The 14155-nt window shown below is 42.8% G+C and overlaps 1 protein-coding gene across 3 annotated transcripts in view; it reads left to right on the top strand.

Moving 5' to 3' along the window:
- LOC105841124 (signal-induced proliferation-associated 1-like protein 2) overlaps positions 1–11509 on the top strand; it is a 70090-nt gene extending 58581 nt beyond the window's left edge. For 2 of the 3 annotated variants that reach the window (XM_028189995.2, XM_012688250.3), the window contains exons 2-14: positions 1058–1235; positions 1552–2034; positions 2722–2970; positions 3241–3636; positions 5107–5318; positions 6121–6362; positions 6437–6543; positions 6683–6917; positions 7194–7568; positions 7811–8077; positions 8286–9785; positions 9926–10126; positions 10207–11509. In XM_028189995.2, coding sequence (XP_028045796.1) covers positions 1067–1235; positions 1552–2034; positions 2722–2970; positions 3241–3636; positions 5107–5318; positions 6121–6362; positions 6437–6543; positions 6683–6917; positions 7194–7568; positions 7811–8077; positions 8286–9785; positions 9926–10126; positions 10207–10459 — 4689 coding nt within the window. In that variant the 5' untranslated portion in view covers positions 1058–1066 and the 3' untranslated portion in view covers positions 10460–11509. The remainder of the gene's footprint in view (positions 1–1057; positions 1236–1551; positions 2035–2721; positions 2971–3240; positions 3637–5106; positions 5319–6120; positions 6363–6436; positions 6544–6682; positions 6918–7193; positions 7569–7810; positions 8078–8285; positions 9786–9925; positions 10127–10206) is intronic. The other variant, XM_012688251.3, reaches the window with a different exon arrangement.
- Positions 11510–14155: the final 2646 nt, after the last annotated feature.

The raw sequence follows: 14155 nt of genomic DNA, 5'->3' as shown, positions 1-14155 counted from the left end.
CGGCGGGCGCATCAGGTGCATGCGTTCCTCGGCGTCCCCCCGGCGCGACGCGCTCTCTCGCGTTGCGTAGACGATATTACTATATACAATGCACTTCGGGGATCTGGAACGGGGCTAATTAAACGCGGAAAGGAGAGCGAGAGAGAGAGAGAGAGAGAGAGAGAGAGAGAGAGAGCCAGACGGCGCCAGTCCGAATACCAGCCAGAAGCGCTCTCGTGATCTCCCCTTTGAGAGTTCAATTGGAAGCGAAATTCATGTTCTTCAATTTTGTCGAGTCGAGAAACTGTAATTTGAAACGTACGCGCGTATAAAAGAAACTCATATACGTTAAACGAATTTATGTACGCGATAAACACCGTGGTATGAGTTATACGTAAAGATATATACGCAATAAATGTAAAACGGGGGAAAAAACTCATCGAATTTGGTAATTAAAGTTTCCCGTTGGAAGTAGCGCGATGTTTAAAGCGCGGTGGATAATGAGATTGTTCTAGGACAATTATACTGTAAACAATAAAATGAAAGGGGGTGGGGATGAAAGATATGTGATTTTTCTTTTTAATTCAGAAATCCGGCGATAACGAGCGAAACTCGCGTTCCTTTTAATCCGACGTACCGTCTCGTCGGTCTTGCTCGTAATTAAGGGCCAATTTAATTAAGAGGGAGAAACAGGAGAAAAGTCGCCAGCGGCAGCGAGAGGCCACTTCGCAGGATGAATGAACTCGTCGCGCGGATGTGTAGTGCCCTCGGGTATACTTTTACCAGCGTGTGTGTGTGTGTGTGTGTTTACGTGCCAAGTGCCAAGCGCAACCGCGAAAGGCTCGATGACTCTAATTAGTCGTCCTAGTTTGCGCTTGTTTAGAGACACTTAAGGCTTTATGTGCACTTGAGCCGCGTGGCGAGCGACCAGCCAGTTTCTTGCTTTCAAACGAATGCGAAGGAAACGTATATTTAATGATTTAACAAACGAACGTAGGATATCTCGTTACCTAGGTGTGCGCCTGTCGTATACGTCATCATCCGTTTCTTACGTTTCCGCTTTCTGTTCTGTTGACAGAATGAAGAGATGATCGCGAGTCTGTCAATGAACGGCGGCGGCAACGGCGGGCCGGTGAGCCGCGTGGGCCGTGGATTGGCCCTTCACAGGTCCAACTCCAGTCTGGAGCTTCCGCACAGTCCGGATCCTGCCTCCAGGGTGCCAGAGACGCCTCTCAGGAGGGAGTATGGTTCCCATGGTACGAGACAAACTTTTTCTATAAGAACCTCGAGTTTGAAGAGTCAACAAAGATCTCCCCGTTTATTAAAAGTAATTTTATAGAGGAAACTTCGTTACCTTTTCTTTTCTTTTTTTTTTCTTCATTTAACTGATTAAACGAAAGAATATTTTCGCCGCGTTTACGACAATATGATCCTGATGTGACTTTGAATCTTCGTGATGTCTTCATATTTTTTCCATTTAAAGTTCAATCCTCGAAAGAGAGATCTCAGTCGTGCTACTTGGAAAATGTTGTACATGCGTTTCCCTCAACGTTTCTCGCCCCCCCATTGCAGGAAGCATCGACGTAGTGGCGCAGTCCATCACAAACGGCGAGAACTTCTTCGCTATGCTGCAGGACTTTCGACCAGCGGAGCAGCGCGGCGCTGTCACCGGTGACTATCTGCGCCGCGTCCATCAGCAGGACGCGTCCGGTCAGCCGCTCGACGTGGACGAGGTCTGCGGCCCGACCGGCGCCGGTTCCAGTCCGAAGTTGCGGCTGAAGTTGAACAGATTGTGGGGCGGCAAGCCACCGCGGGCGATGGAGGAGACGTGCGCCAGCCCAGTGGTGTCGGCCGACGTGGAGGAGCGGCACCGGAGACGCGCCTTTGCCCATTACGATTGCCAATCGTTGACAGCGAATCTAGGCTACGCCGCGAAGCTCCGAGGGATTCTTCTTGCGAGGAGGAGAAACACGGCCACTGGGGCGTCCGCTGCCAGCGCGCTGCGAGCATCCACTCCCGACGAGACGCCCGAGGAGGACGCCGGCGACGGAAAAGGTACATTAAGAAAAAGAAGCCAATTACACGAAAAGATTTGAGAGAATCCACATAGGAGAGAATTTGTATTTATGATTAAAATCAATTTTTACAAACGGTTTTGTGTTAAATTGATACACTGAAAAAAAAAGTAATATATTCAATAAGAAATGTTATTGGCCTGCCAATTACAGATATACTCAATACAATAATATATGTTATTGCAGTATCAACATTGTACTTGCAAATATTATTGTATTGAGTATTTTATGTAGTTGGCAGCTCGCAATCACATATGTATTGGCTATATTACTTTTTTTTTCTGTGTATTTAACATGTCTCGATAACATTAAAATAATAGAATTTATAGGTAATGAAACAAATAACATGAAAATAATGTAGTTTTGGAACGTTAATTCAAAGATAAACGAATAAAATGTACATGTTTGTCAATATATTATAACCATACTGAAGAAATATGCTTTCACAATTTGTGTCAGAGTATTACATTTTTGAATTGTACGCATGACATTTGTGTTATTTTCCGACAAACTGAAAAGTTTTAAAGAATCAGATTCAGCAACTGCATAAAAAACGTATCGTTTTTGCCTAGCTTAGTTTTGGAACCAAAATCGACCTATTTTAACCCACCCTTCTTTAATACAAAATTTTTCTTTACTCGTGTAACGTTCTCATTGATGGTTTCAGGTAATGACTTGCTAGAGTCATGTCCCTTTTTCCGCAACGAAATCGGCGGCGAGGGAGAACGCGAGGTCGGCCTCACTCGCTGCGCCCAGGGCAACGGAATTCACAGACCGTCATTGTCTTACGGTGTCTCAGTGTTGGAGCCACCGCCCGGCGAGACTTTGTGGAAAAATACTTGTCCACTGCAGAAACGGCCCCTGCCCATTGAAAGTGTCGACGAAGGGGCCCACTACTACCGGCGATACTTCCTCGGTAAGCGAACGAGGGGCGCACCTTTACTTGCGCAAATCTTTTTTTTTGCGTTACATAAAAAATTCTCGCTCGTTACGCAAAGAAGATGTCTGCGTAAGTGATTGCATGTATACAGCGTAATTTTTTTTAAGCAAACTTTTAATTGGAAACAAACTGAAAATAAAATTGATCTATTTGAATAATTAAAGTGAAATTCTACGGAGTCGGTTTCTCGCTCAAAGTACCTCATAGACGGGTAATATAAAGAGAACACGAAATATCCTGTTGCAGGACGAGAGCATCAGAACTGGTTTGGCATGGACGAACAGCTAGGTCCGGTGGCCATCAGTATCCGCAAGGACGTCAGTCAGTACCGCGTGATTGTGCGTACATCAGAGTTACTAACGTTACGCGGCTCTGTGCCGGAGGAGGCTCTCGGCATCAGGCCACAAGGTCGGCCGCCCACCAGGGAACTTCTGGAACTTGTTGCGCCTGAAGTGCAATTGGGATGTCTGAGGCTCGGCACACCCGCCGCCGAGGAAGCACTGGCGAGGCTGGACGAACAGGGATTATCCAACAGGTACAAAGTTGGCGTGCTGTATTGCCGATCTGGTCAGAGGACAGAGGAGGAGATGTACAACAATCAGCACGCCGGTCCAGCCCTCCTGGAATTCCTGGACGCTATTGGTACGCAATGCTCTTTATTACATTTGCTCTTATTAGAATTACATTCTTCGTATGTAGATAAATGATAAAATTGTGTTAGAGCACATTACAAAACTAAAATTGAAACATATATTTCAAATAAAAGAATATACAATTAAAAGATCAAGTTAACGATTTATATATGTACGTACAAAAAAATTAATACAAAAATTACGTGTGAAACATAGAATATGTATTTGCATTGTGTTTTTATTTTGTCACACATGTATCTAAGATAAATGATAAATCCGAGATAAATGACTGAATACGCCCTTATAGCCGGATACAAACGGAAATTTATTATTATTAATGTTAAGTGTTCAGATGTTTTACAAGTTTCTATTATTTTCAGGAAAACTTAACAATTTTTTATATTTTTGTATATTAATAATAACATTTTATGTTTCATATTTTAATTAATTAAAATCATTTTATATCGTGAACCCTTGCAAACGTTCATAGAAACGTGACTCTGCGTATCCGGTTACTGGGACGTTTACCTTACCTCCAAGAACATTTGTTTATCTTTATCCTTATTTAATTTTAAGTTTCTTTTAATTCCTTCATTATTATCCGTCAGAAAAGGTCTCTTTGCAGAAATTTTCGCGCGTACATTAACGGGAGGCGGATTAACGCGACGCGCCAGGGAACGCTCTCGTCGAAATCGATGAAATTGTTCTCCCGTAAACGCCGTGAATAAAGCGGCCACGGAGAAGCAATTTACACGCGGGTCTTACCACGCGCGCACCACCGGGGCCGCTTCGCGGATAGTTTGACTCGCTTTATCGGCGGTTAGCCGATTCAATGCCCCGGAATGATTTCTCCTGTGCTGCGCGCTTCGTAACGCTAATCATCCGCGAATACGCGCGCGTAATTTCGCGGTCGTTACATTATACGCGAACTAACCCGCGCGGAATCGTCGTAGCGCGCCTCACGATATCGCCTTAGTTATCCCCATTAACGATTACTGTCGCTTTCTAAAAGAGAAACGCGCGTCCTATTTTTTTTTTCCTTTTCCCTTTACGCGTCGCGTTGCGTTTCGCGCGCCGCGCTTCCGCGGACGCTCGGCCGATCGTTATCTGTCGGCGTTAATTGTTTCGTGGACGCGATTACCAGCTCTCCTACGTAATCTCAAAAGCAGGAAGCGACTCGACGAGTTGTTCTCTTTTTTCTTCCCCCCCTTTTTTTTCCTAAACTTAGTTTATTCGATATGCAAATACATATGTTATAATATATTTACGTTAACGTGTCTCTGGCTCCTTCGTTGTATCTTTTTCTACATTTGCCTTTGAAGAGCTATAATTACATCCGATTAACCGCAAAAAGAAAATGGGATTGACATCGCCCGACGCGACGCCGCAAACGCGCAGGATGCGCCGTAAAGGCGACCGCGACGATTCTCCGCCGCGGCAATTGAGATAATTGCATGTTTTTTTTTTTCCCCCGTGACAGGCCAAAGAATAAGACTGCGAGGATTCGAGGGTTACAAGGCCGGACTGGACACCAGAACCGACTCGACGGGTACGCACGCGGTAGCGGCGACGCATCGCGGCACGGAAGTCACCTTTCACGTGTCCACCATGCTACCCTTCACGCCTAACAACCGGCAGCAGCTGCTGAGGAAGAGGCACATCGGAAATGACATAGTCACGATAGTTTTTCAGGTACGGCATCACGGGCCCGGGTCGTAAATTGAGGCTATCGCGATTACGCAATTGCGTAATGACTGCGCGGCGGAACGCGGGTATGACGCACAGGGCGCTCGCTCGCTTGCGCGACACGCTAGATTTATTATGCAGCTCGTCTTTATAAAAAAAAACCGTGTAACGTGAGATATCGCGAACGCGTCCACGTGATTCATGCGGTTGAATAATACGTGGTTCAAATCGAGATCTCGATACCTGTTGCGTGCACGCAGAAAGATATCGATGCTACTGCTAAAAATAGCGATTAACTTAATTCACTTTTTTGTCCTTTTTGCAAATAACTGTTTTCTTCAACCTAGAATGCTTTCTTGATAATTGTCTTAAAATCAGAGTTGGATAATTTAAATTAGTTTTGCAAGTTATTATTTATATCTATTAAATTAAAATACAGGTTTTTAAATTATATTAGTCTAAATAACAAAAAGTATTAAATTACTAGTATGTTTTGAATAAATAACACTTGTGATTAATTTATGATTTGTTTGATATATGATTTGATATATTTTAGAACTATTATCAAGAAAATATTCTTTTCAAAGATAACTCACTTAAAAAAATAGAACTGAGTAATCGTTTTCCTTAATTAGAATAACGTTTTCTGTGTATACTTACGTTAGAATTCGCGTAACAATTTATCTCTGATATAATATTAGTTCTTCAAGTTCAGCTAGATATTTCAAACAAGTAATTTCGCTCACTTGTTTTATATAACTTAAAATACAAGGTCTTATCAATTTATTATCAATAATCGTTCCTCCAGGAACCTGGTGCGTTACCATTCAGTCCGCGAAGAATACGCTCCCAGTTTCAACACGTGTTCATCATCGTGCGAGCCATAAATCCTTGTACCGAAAACACACAATACAGCATAGCAGTGTCCAGGAGCAAAGAAGTACCCATCTTTGGGCCGCCCATTCCGCAGGGTGCTGCGTTCACAAAGGGAAAGGCTTTCGCAGACTTTATTCTGGCCAAGGTCATAAACGCCGAAAATGCGGCTCACAGGTAAGTTGATTCTTTTTTTTCCAATTTTCTATGTCGATGAAATTGATGAAACTGAACATGTATTTTTTCATCAGATCCGAAAAGTTCGCTACAATGGCCACGAGGACGAGACAAGAATATCTGAAAGACCTAGCTACGAATTATGCTAGCACCACAGTTGTCGACACGGGCCAAAAGTTCTGTACGTTAAACTTTTAGCAAATTCTATGTTTTTAATTATACAACGGTATTTTGCTTTCATTAATTAGATTTTAAATTAGTTTGTTTAATGAATCAGAATGAAATTATAATAATATTCTTTTTTCTTTTTTGTGAAACAGCGATGCTCTCCTTCAGTAGCAAAAAGAAGACAGCAGTGCGACCGAGACTTTCCTGCGATGCATCACAGCGCGGCGCGATTTGCTGGCAAGTCATACTCGAAGACAGCAATCAAAATACCGATTGTTATTTAGGCATAAGCATAGACACCATCGTGTTGATCGAAGAACATTCCAGGCAGATAGTATTTGTCACTCCGTGCGTGAGCGTGCTTGGATGGCACGCCCAAACAAACAGGTGAATATCTTATTTGTAATACATATTACATTAATTTACTACACACGTCTACTAATCTTCAACTTCTTAACATTAATGGGATTCAACTTCTTAACATTAATTAAGAGAATTAAGTCTTTTAATCGTAATGATTTTTTCTTAAGTCGTTTGCTAGATCGCGCAACCACTACTTATCGCATTATTCACGACCAGTTTGTCGTAAAAAATGCCCGCAGATGATCGGAAATCAAACGATTAATTGCGGCCTAACATTTTTGTTTTTGCTTTGCGTTTTAGTTTAAGATTGTATCATCATCAAGGCGAATGCATTACCATACACGTACGCGGTGATTACGGCGAGCGGGACGAATTAATGGAAATTGTGGCTCGACTACGTGCCGTAACTCAGGGTGCACCGGCCTCCGAGTTGTCGCTGAAAAGGAACAGTCTCGGACAATTGGGCTTCCACGTTCAGCCCGATGGCGTCGTGACGCAGGTCGAGAGTATGGGGCTGTCGTGGCAAGCCGGCTTGAGACAGGCCTCCAGGCTGGTCGAAATTTGCAAGGTGGCCGTATCGACTTTGAGTCACGACCAGATGGTCGATCTCTTGAAGACTAGTGCTCAAGTCACCGTCACCGTAATACCGCCGACTAATGATGGAAATCCGCGAAGGTACAGTTTTCTAAATTATTTATCCCGGTTTCCGAGCTTTTAATTTTTTTTATGTCACAAAGAAATCTCGAATACAAAATAAAACTTAATCAATTTTACGTTAATTTCTTCTTCATGTTTTTTGCTTTTTAAGTTCAAGTTTTAATTATGCCTTTTAATTATCCAATTAAAGTGTTAACTAAATTGAAAACGAGCTTTAGATCAACTAATTAAATATTAAATATACTTTTTTTATACGACAGAGGATGCACACTGCAAAACTGTCATTACCTGTCGAATAATTACGAAGGGGATTACGAAAATTTAACCAGCGCGGATAACACGCCGAGTCAGCAAACGGCGATGTCGCATCAACGACGATACGACCGATCATTCAGCCCGCCGCGATCGAGCAACAGCTCCGGGTACGGTACTGGATCGAGCTCTAGATCGTTCAACGATCCACGGTTTCCGTTGGAGGGTACAATGACTAGCAGCAGTAGCGGACACAGTAGTGCCGATGATCGTTGGTGAGTGATTAACAGTGAAATCGCATTAATCCTTACACGACTCATCGTTTTGTTAACAAAACGTCTTTATAAACTGTCGATCGTTGAACGTGTTGTAAGATTGCGTTTTGTAATATATCACGTCTTTATCGGACCTAATTAATGTAAAAGATCATTTTACGGTTATGATAAACAAATTGGAGGAAACAGAGCACTTTTCTGATTCCAGGTACGAGCTTCTTGAACCGCAGGATCAAGACGGCGGTCATCGGCCAGACGGCACGCCGCCTCCGTTACCAGTGCGACAGAACTACCAAGCCGTGACACCTAACAAGTCCGCCCAGAAGAAGGATAAGACCCATTATGCTAGTGCCAAACAACTCGTGGATAGCTCGAAGCATCGCGAACACAGTCATGAGCATTACACAAAGGAGAACAATTATGTGTCGTCGAAAGTAATTCAAGAGAACGCGCGACACGAGAATTACCAGCGCCAGTTGGACAATACACAACATCGTGGTCAGGATCACGTAACAACGAATTATGTGAAACTACAGAAGGAGCGATACGAAATCAAGCAGGAAAATCTGTACGCATCTCAGAGGGAGCTTCACAAGAACGATGTACAGCATCATAGCCACCAGAAGCTCAGTGCGTCAAATTCTCTGCCGTTGGGACACAATGCCGTTTACAGTCTACCAAAGTCAGGCAGCAACAACAATCTTGGCAGGTACAACGAGTACGAGCAATCCGGCGGCAAGTACGACTACGAAACGCCCGCAAAACCGGACAGAAACTCGAAGTATGAGGTACAGGAAGAGAAGGTGGTCGAACGGCCGGCCAAGTACGAGCACGACGTACGAGCCCACGACAAGAGGCACGGTTACGAGTATTCAGAGGATATTTACGAGAGGAGAAATAGCAAATATGACATGGAATTAGCCAAGTACGAGATGGAGTGTCAGCATGGTGGTAATGAGAGAAAACACAATAACGACAACAACGGTGAGCACGGTCGAGAGTCCATAAAGTACGAGATGCCGCACGACTTTAAAGTAGGCGAAAAGGTCACCTGTCTGAAGACCAGCATGTCAGAGCGACCAGTACCGCACAAAGTAAGTGTCGAATATCGACAGTCAAAGGACTTTCCGGTGAGTCTACCGCCAGAAATGAGGATATCGGATGTCAATTGCCAGGAGATGACCACGATGCCCAGCGAAGACGAGTTGTCAAATGGCTCGGGCAGCGTGTCACCGAGGTTGCGACGCGCCAACAAGCATCGCGGCGGCAATCGTACCCCGTCCAGCGGCAGCTCTAGGAACCAAAGTCCACGACCTAAGCCAGGTATGAGGAACTCGCACCGAAATTCCGCGAATCTGACATCCAGCACGCTGCAGGAGGACCTCATGAGATTGATCAATCCCGACTATATTGCCGACGATAATCAAATCCTCAACAATAATCTTATGAATAGCGTGATGAGCCCAAATCAAAATTCAAACAAGATAAACAACAATATGTTGGAGATTCAGAACAGGTGCAGGTCTAGGGAGAATCTATGCGGCAATAGCACGTCCACTCTGAGCGTGTTGCCCACGAATGGACAGGAAAACGGGAACAACGGATCGGAAGTGATCCTGACGATGGCCAGACCGGCCACAGTGATCTCGAACGCCAGTACTGCCTCGAGTCCGGCTCCAAGCGAGAATAAGTTGTCGAAAGAAGAAAGGTATGAAAAATCATGAAACTTAATGCTTAATTTTAATAAATTAAATTTTACTAATAATATATTATATGTAATTGTGTCAAAAATAATAAGATAAAAATGAAGTAAGTGACTCGTTTCATAACGCGATGATTTTTCTTTAGATTATCGCCGCGCGTCACGAAACCACTTCACCCGATCATAAAATCGCACAATAATCTAACACCGATCAAAGACGTGAAGACTCACAACGACGTGAACGTAGACTGTTGGAAGAATCAGCATGCGGATTCCAACAGATCGACAAAGCAGCATCCTCAAGAATGGTCTGACGACAGGATCATCGACGGATGCAACGCAAACACGTAAGCATACACACACGCGCGCGCGCGCGCATTGAGCACTTATTGTCGAACAGTTAATGAGAACATTGTATTTTTCGCAGGAATCCCGTTTCGGACTTGCAGTCTCATCTATCTTCTCTCGAGTTGAGAATGGCGAGGGAGACGCGTATACGAATCTCGTTGGAGGACGAAGTGCGCCGATTGCGTGACGAAAATCGACGTTTACAGGAGTCCGAGAGTCTCCGGCTTTCCTTGGAGGATGAAAACCGGCGTCTGAAGGATGAGAATCACGCGGCCGCGCAACAACTTCGGCGCTTCACGGAGTGGTTCTTTCAAACGATGGACCATCAATAATCAATAATATAATAACAAATTTAAAGAATGTTCCGTTGCCCAGTGATTGTTTTATACGATCGCGAATGCGATAGTCAATAAGCTATCTGATTAGTTTTTCACTATCCTAGAAGTTACTTATTTTACAAAGATGAAAACATATCATCAATGGTCTTCAAACTAAATTTGTTATTTTTATTTTTGATTAATAGCATTTACTTCAATCGCGTTTTCTTTGCTCCTCTGTTGCTCGAATCTGAGCACAATCTTTTGTAAGTACAGTATTAATGCGACCTTTTCGCCTATACGTATAAATGTAGAATAGATCGATCGGAGGCAATTACAGATGATTGTGAGTATGCATAAACACGTGTGTGAAAATAATATATTATCCACAATTCTCTTCGTTACTTTTGTATTATATAGAATATTATATTGTAAAGTTTAAGTTACCATCGTATTGTTTCCTCTACTTGAGGATTCATGCGTTGACAACAAAAAATTATCTATCTAGATCACCCGACGAGATAATTAATACGCGACTGTCCATTTGTACAGGGGGCAACTTGCGTTAAACAATATTAATGTTTTGATTTAACAAAAAAGCGACCAAATGACCAAATATTACTAGCGAGTTAAGGACCGCTTTAACTCTGTAATTTATTATGCCTTTTATATTAATCTTCTATACAGAGTGTTATAATGAAAACGTCGTATGTGACAAAGTGAACACCGGCACAAGAACGACGCGTTAAGAATTTCTCTTTTGTAATAAGTGATAAAGAGCATAATTTTGACGTAATGTATGAAAGTGACGTTACCCTGAAAATTGTAAGTCAATCAATAAAGAGAAATGTGTACTTTAATATCCTCATTCTATTGAAACTAAGTGTGCGTAGAATATATCCTTTCTGTAACATAATACAAGTGTTCTAAAAGCATTTTACAAATACATAATCAACGTTATATATATGTATAAGGATAATGGATAGAATTGAAGGGGGGGGGGGGTCGATTGAACTGTTACCACCGGTTAGAATAAAATAGTTTATTGTAATCCACAGAAAAAAACAAGACATTTTCATGATGCCTTAAGATCTGTCTGTCTCACTGTTCTGTCAGTTTAACAAGTTTAGCTGCGATTACACTCCCTCCTGCTGTGTGTTCGAGACCACGCGAAAAAAACGCTCGCTCGCCGGCTGTGTCGCGATACCGGCAGCAGCGACAGTCCTTAATACTCGATATGCCGGACCTATTTAGAGCCAGAATCCGGCCGACCTACGAAGGATCGGATTATGCGTTTTGTGTGTCCTTAAGAGATAAAATAAGCAGCTACGGCTTTTTACTGCCGCGCGTTATCACGATTCCGGCGGCTCGCCTTACTGGCTGTTGCTCGTATCGTACGGTGTCGCGATACGCTTACTTTAATCGCATTTGCGGAAGAAATAGCGCAGTGTTTCCTCCTTCCTTCGTTCTTCTCTCTCTCTCTCTTCGTGTTCACGACGCCCGGCGAGTGAACCCGGACCGCCGATCTCGACGCGATCATATTCGTTATCGATGTGATCAGAGACAAGCAAAATATTACTCCATTCTTGCGAGTGTCACATGCGTCCTCACTGTCTATTATTTATTCATTAAATGTGTGTATTTGTGTGTATGTGTATCAATAATTAGCTCGTTTCTAATTTCTAGATCTATGTATACTGGCGCCTCTCGACGATTACTGCGCTTTCTGCGAGAGGAAAGTGAGATTATGCGAGAAGATATTTGACTGCCTACAATCGAAACACCGTGAAGTAATATTTCACGCAGCTCTGCGTGTAATAACGCTTACGTCACCGAGGCTCCTCTTCGGGTTTTTTTTTTCTGTTCGCTTAAGTACATGAGAAGTTTATGCTTAGCAAGTGTAATTACTCGTAGAGATGTTTAAACACACTCGGACTTAGTGTTATACTCTAGTAGTATTCTTTTTCCCTATCTCTAAAATTAACACGCCCTCACGTGGAAGTACATCTCCATTACGAAGTTCCGGATGAGTTATCGTTCATGCGAATAAACCTCAAAGCGCGTTTTACAGACGCGCATGAAGGGTAATTAGCGTGTAACGCTCGAGAAAGAGTCGCGCGGAGTAGTAGCGTCGAACAACTATTTTAATGGAAACCTTTACAACCCCCGTCGCGTCCGCACGGGAGTTCAGATATTCGTAATAGGGCATTCGTTGCAAGAGCTCTGTAACCGGCGAGATATCGCATCGTCCGTCTGTCATGGAAATTAATAAAGCACGACAAGAAGTGCAGCAAGACGCGGTGCCGTCTCTCCCGACGAGAACGCGAGTGTCTTTGACAACTTGTATTGTAATTGTTCTCTCGCCGCGACTCTGAACCCATGTAGGAACGACGATGCAAACCTTCGAGAGACGTACCGAAGACATTCGCAGGGATCCGGAACGTCCCTCGAGTATTTGTATCGTCTCAGAAGCTTCGTCATGTCGTACAAGCTCGAAGAGTTAAGTGAAAGCAAAACGCGAACAATGGGGCTCTCACTAATCGTGTAAGTTAAACTGTACTCGCATTTAAGATTTCGTTTCGCACGATGTGAGTACGCGCGCCAGGGAAACAATAAAAGTAAGCGGAAGGGGTTGCGCATGGCGGAGAAATTGATCGATTTTGTTAAGCATTTATATGGAAACTAACGGCGTGGCTAGCACGTGTCGCAGTGTACAGCATGAATCATGCATGTTCAGCAAGCAGGCATTATGGCACACAAAGATAAATAAATATATCGGATGGATTCGATCAACAGCAGCGAGACAGAATTTCGAGGTACAATTCAGATCGTGGTAGATAAAATCGTTCGGAAAATCAAGGAATTATGCACCGAACGTTTACCAAGAAAATTAAAAAAAATAAATATACATGCTTCACATAGCATTCTTTTTTTTAATATACAATTTTGTATATTCGCAACTGATAAGTTCGCATTGATAAAATTTTATTTGTTCAACTATTCGTAATAATTAAAAAACGTGATCGTATTTAAAATATTTTTCTTGCTATAAAAATAACTGATATAAACCTAATCAACATGCTGTAACGTGTAAAATGATCCCACAGACAGATCGATCGTTCCATCCCAATCTTCTTCATGATAAAAAGCGAGGCAACTTCGAGTAGTTGTACTTAAAAAAAAAAGACAGAAGAAAGTGAGAGAGATTTATGGCGAGTACTATTTTCTACCAACGGTAAAATACGGAGTTGGAAGTAAGAAGTTGGGCATAGATAAAAAAGACGGTGATTAAATCTACCATCTATCATGTACAGTTTTTTTTTTTTCACATTCTACAAGGTGCCCCACCTTCATCCCAAATCGAGCTTCAACGATGCGACATTATCTCGGACGAGTTTGAAACGTATTTTCTTCACAGCAATTTCATGAGAAGCGACAGGATTGTAAGGATTAAATTCTTATGAGATTTGGATTGTTCGATCAATTGCAAATAAATCTAAAAGTTCATTCCTCACAAGACGCACCGTGCCATTAATTTCGCTAATTAAAAAAAGACTCGTTTCAAACTCGTCGAGAAACCCGTCAAAACTCGGGTTGAGGACGAGACACCCTGCGCGCAAGTGTCATAATTCCGAGCAACTCGTTTGCGAACGAAGGCGAGAGGATGTGACTCCGTGGCAAAAAAAAGACAGAGATGAATCTCGTCAAAAA

Source organism: Monomorium pharaonis, chromosome 8 (assembly GCF_013373865.1).
Source record: "Monomorium pharaonis isolate MP-MQ-018 chromosome 8, ASM1337386v2, whole genome shotgun sequence".
Classification (NCBI taxonomy): Eukaryota; Metazoa; Arthropoda; class Insecta; order Hymenoptera; family Formicidae; genus Monomorium; species Monomorium pharaonis.
The sequence above is the reverse complement of the archived record's forward strand: the minus strand, read 5'-3'. Positions and strand labels throughout refer to the sequence as shown.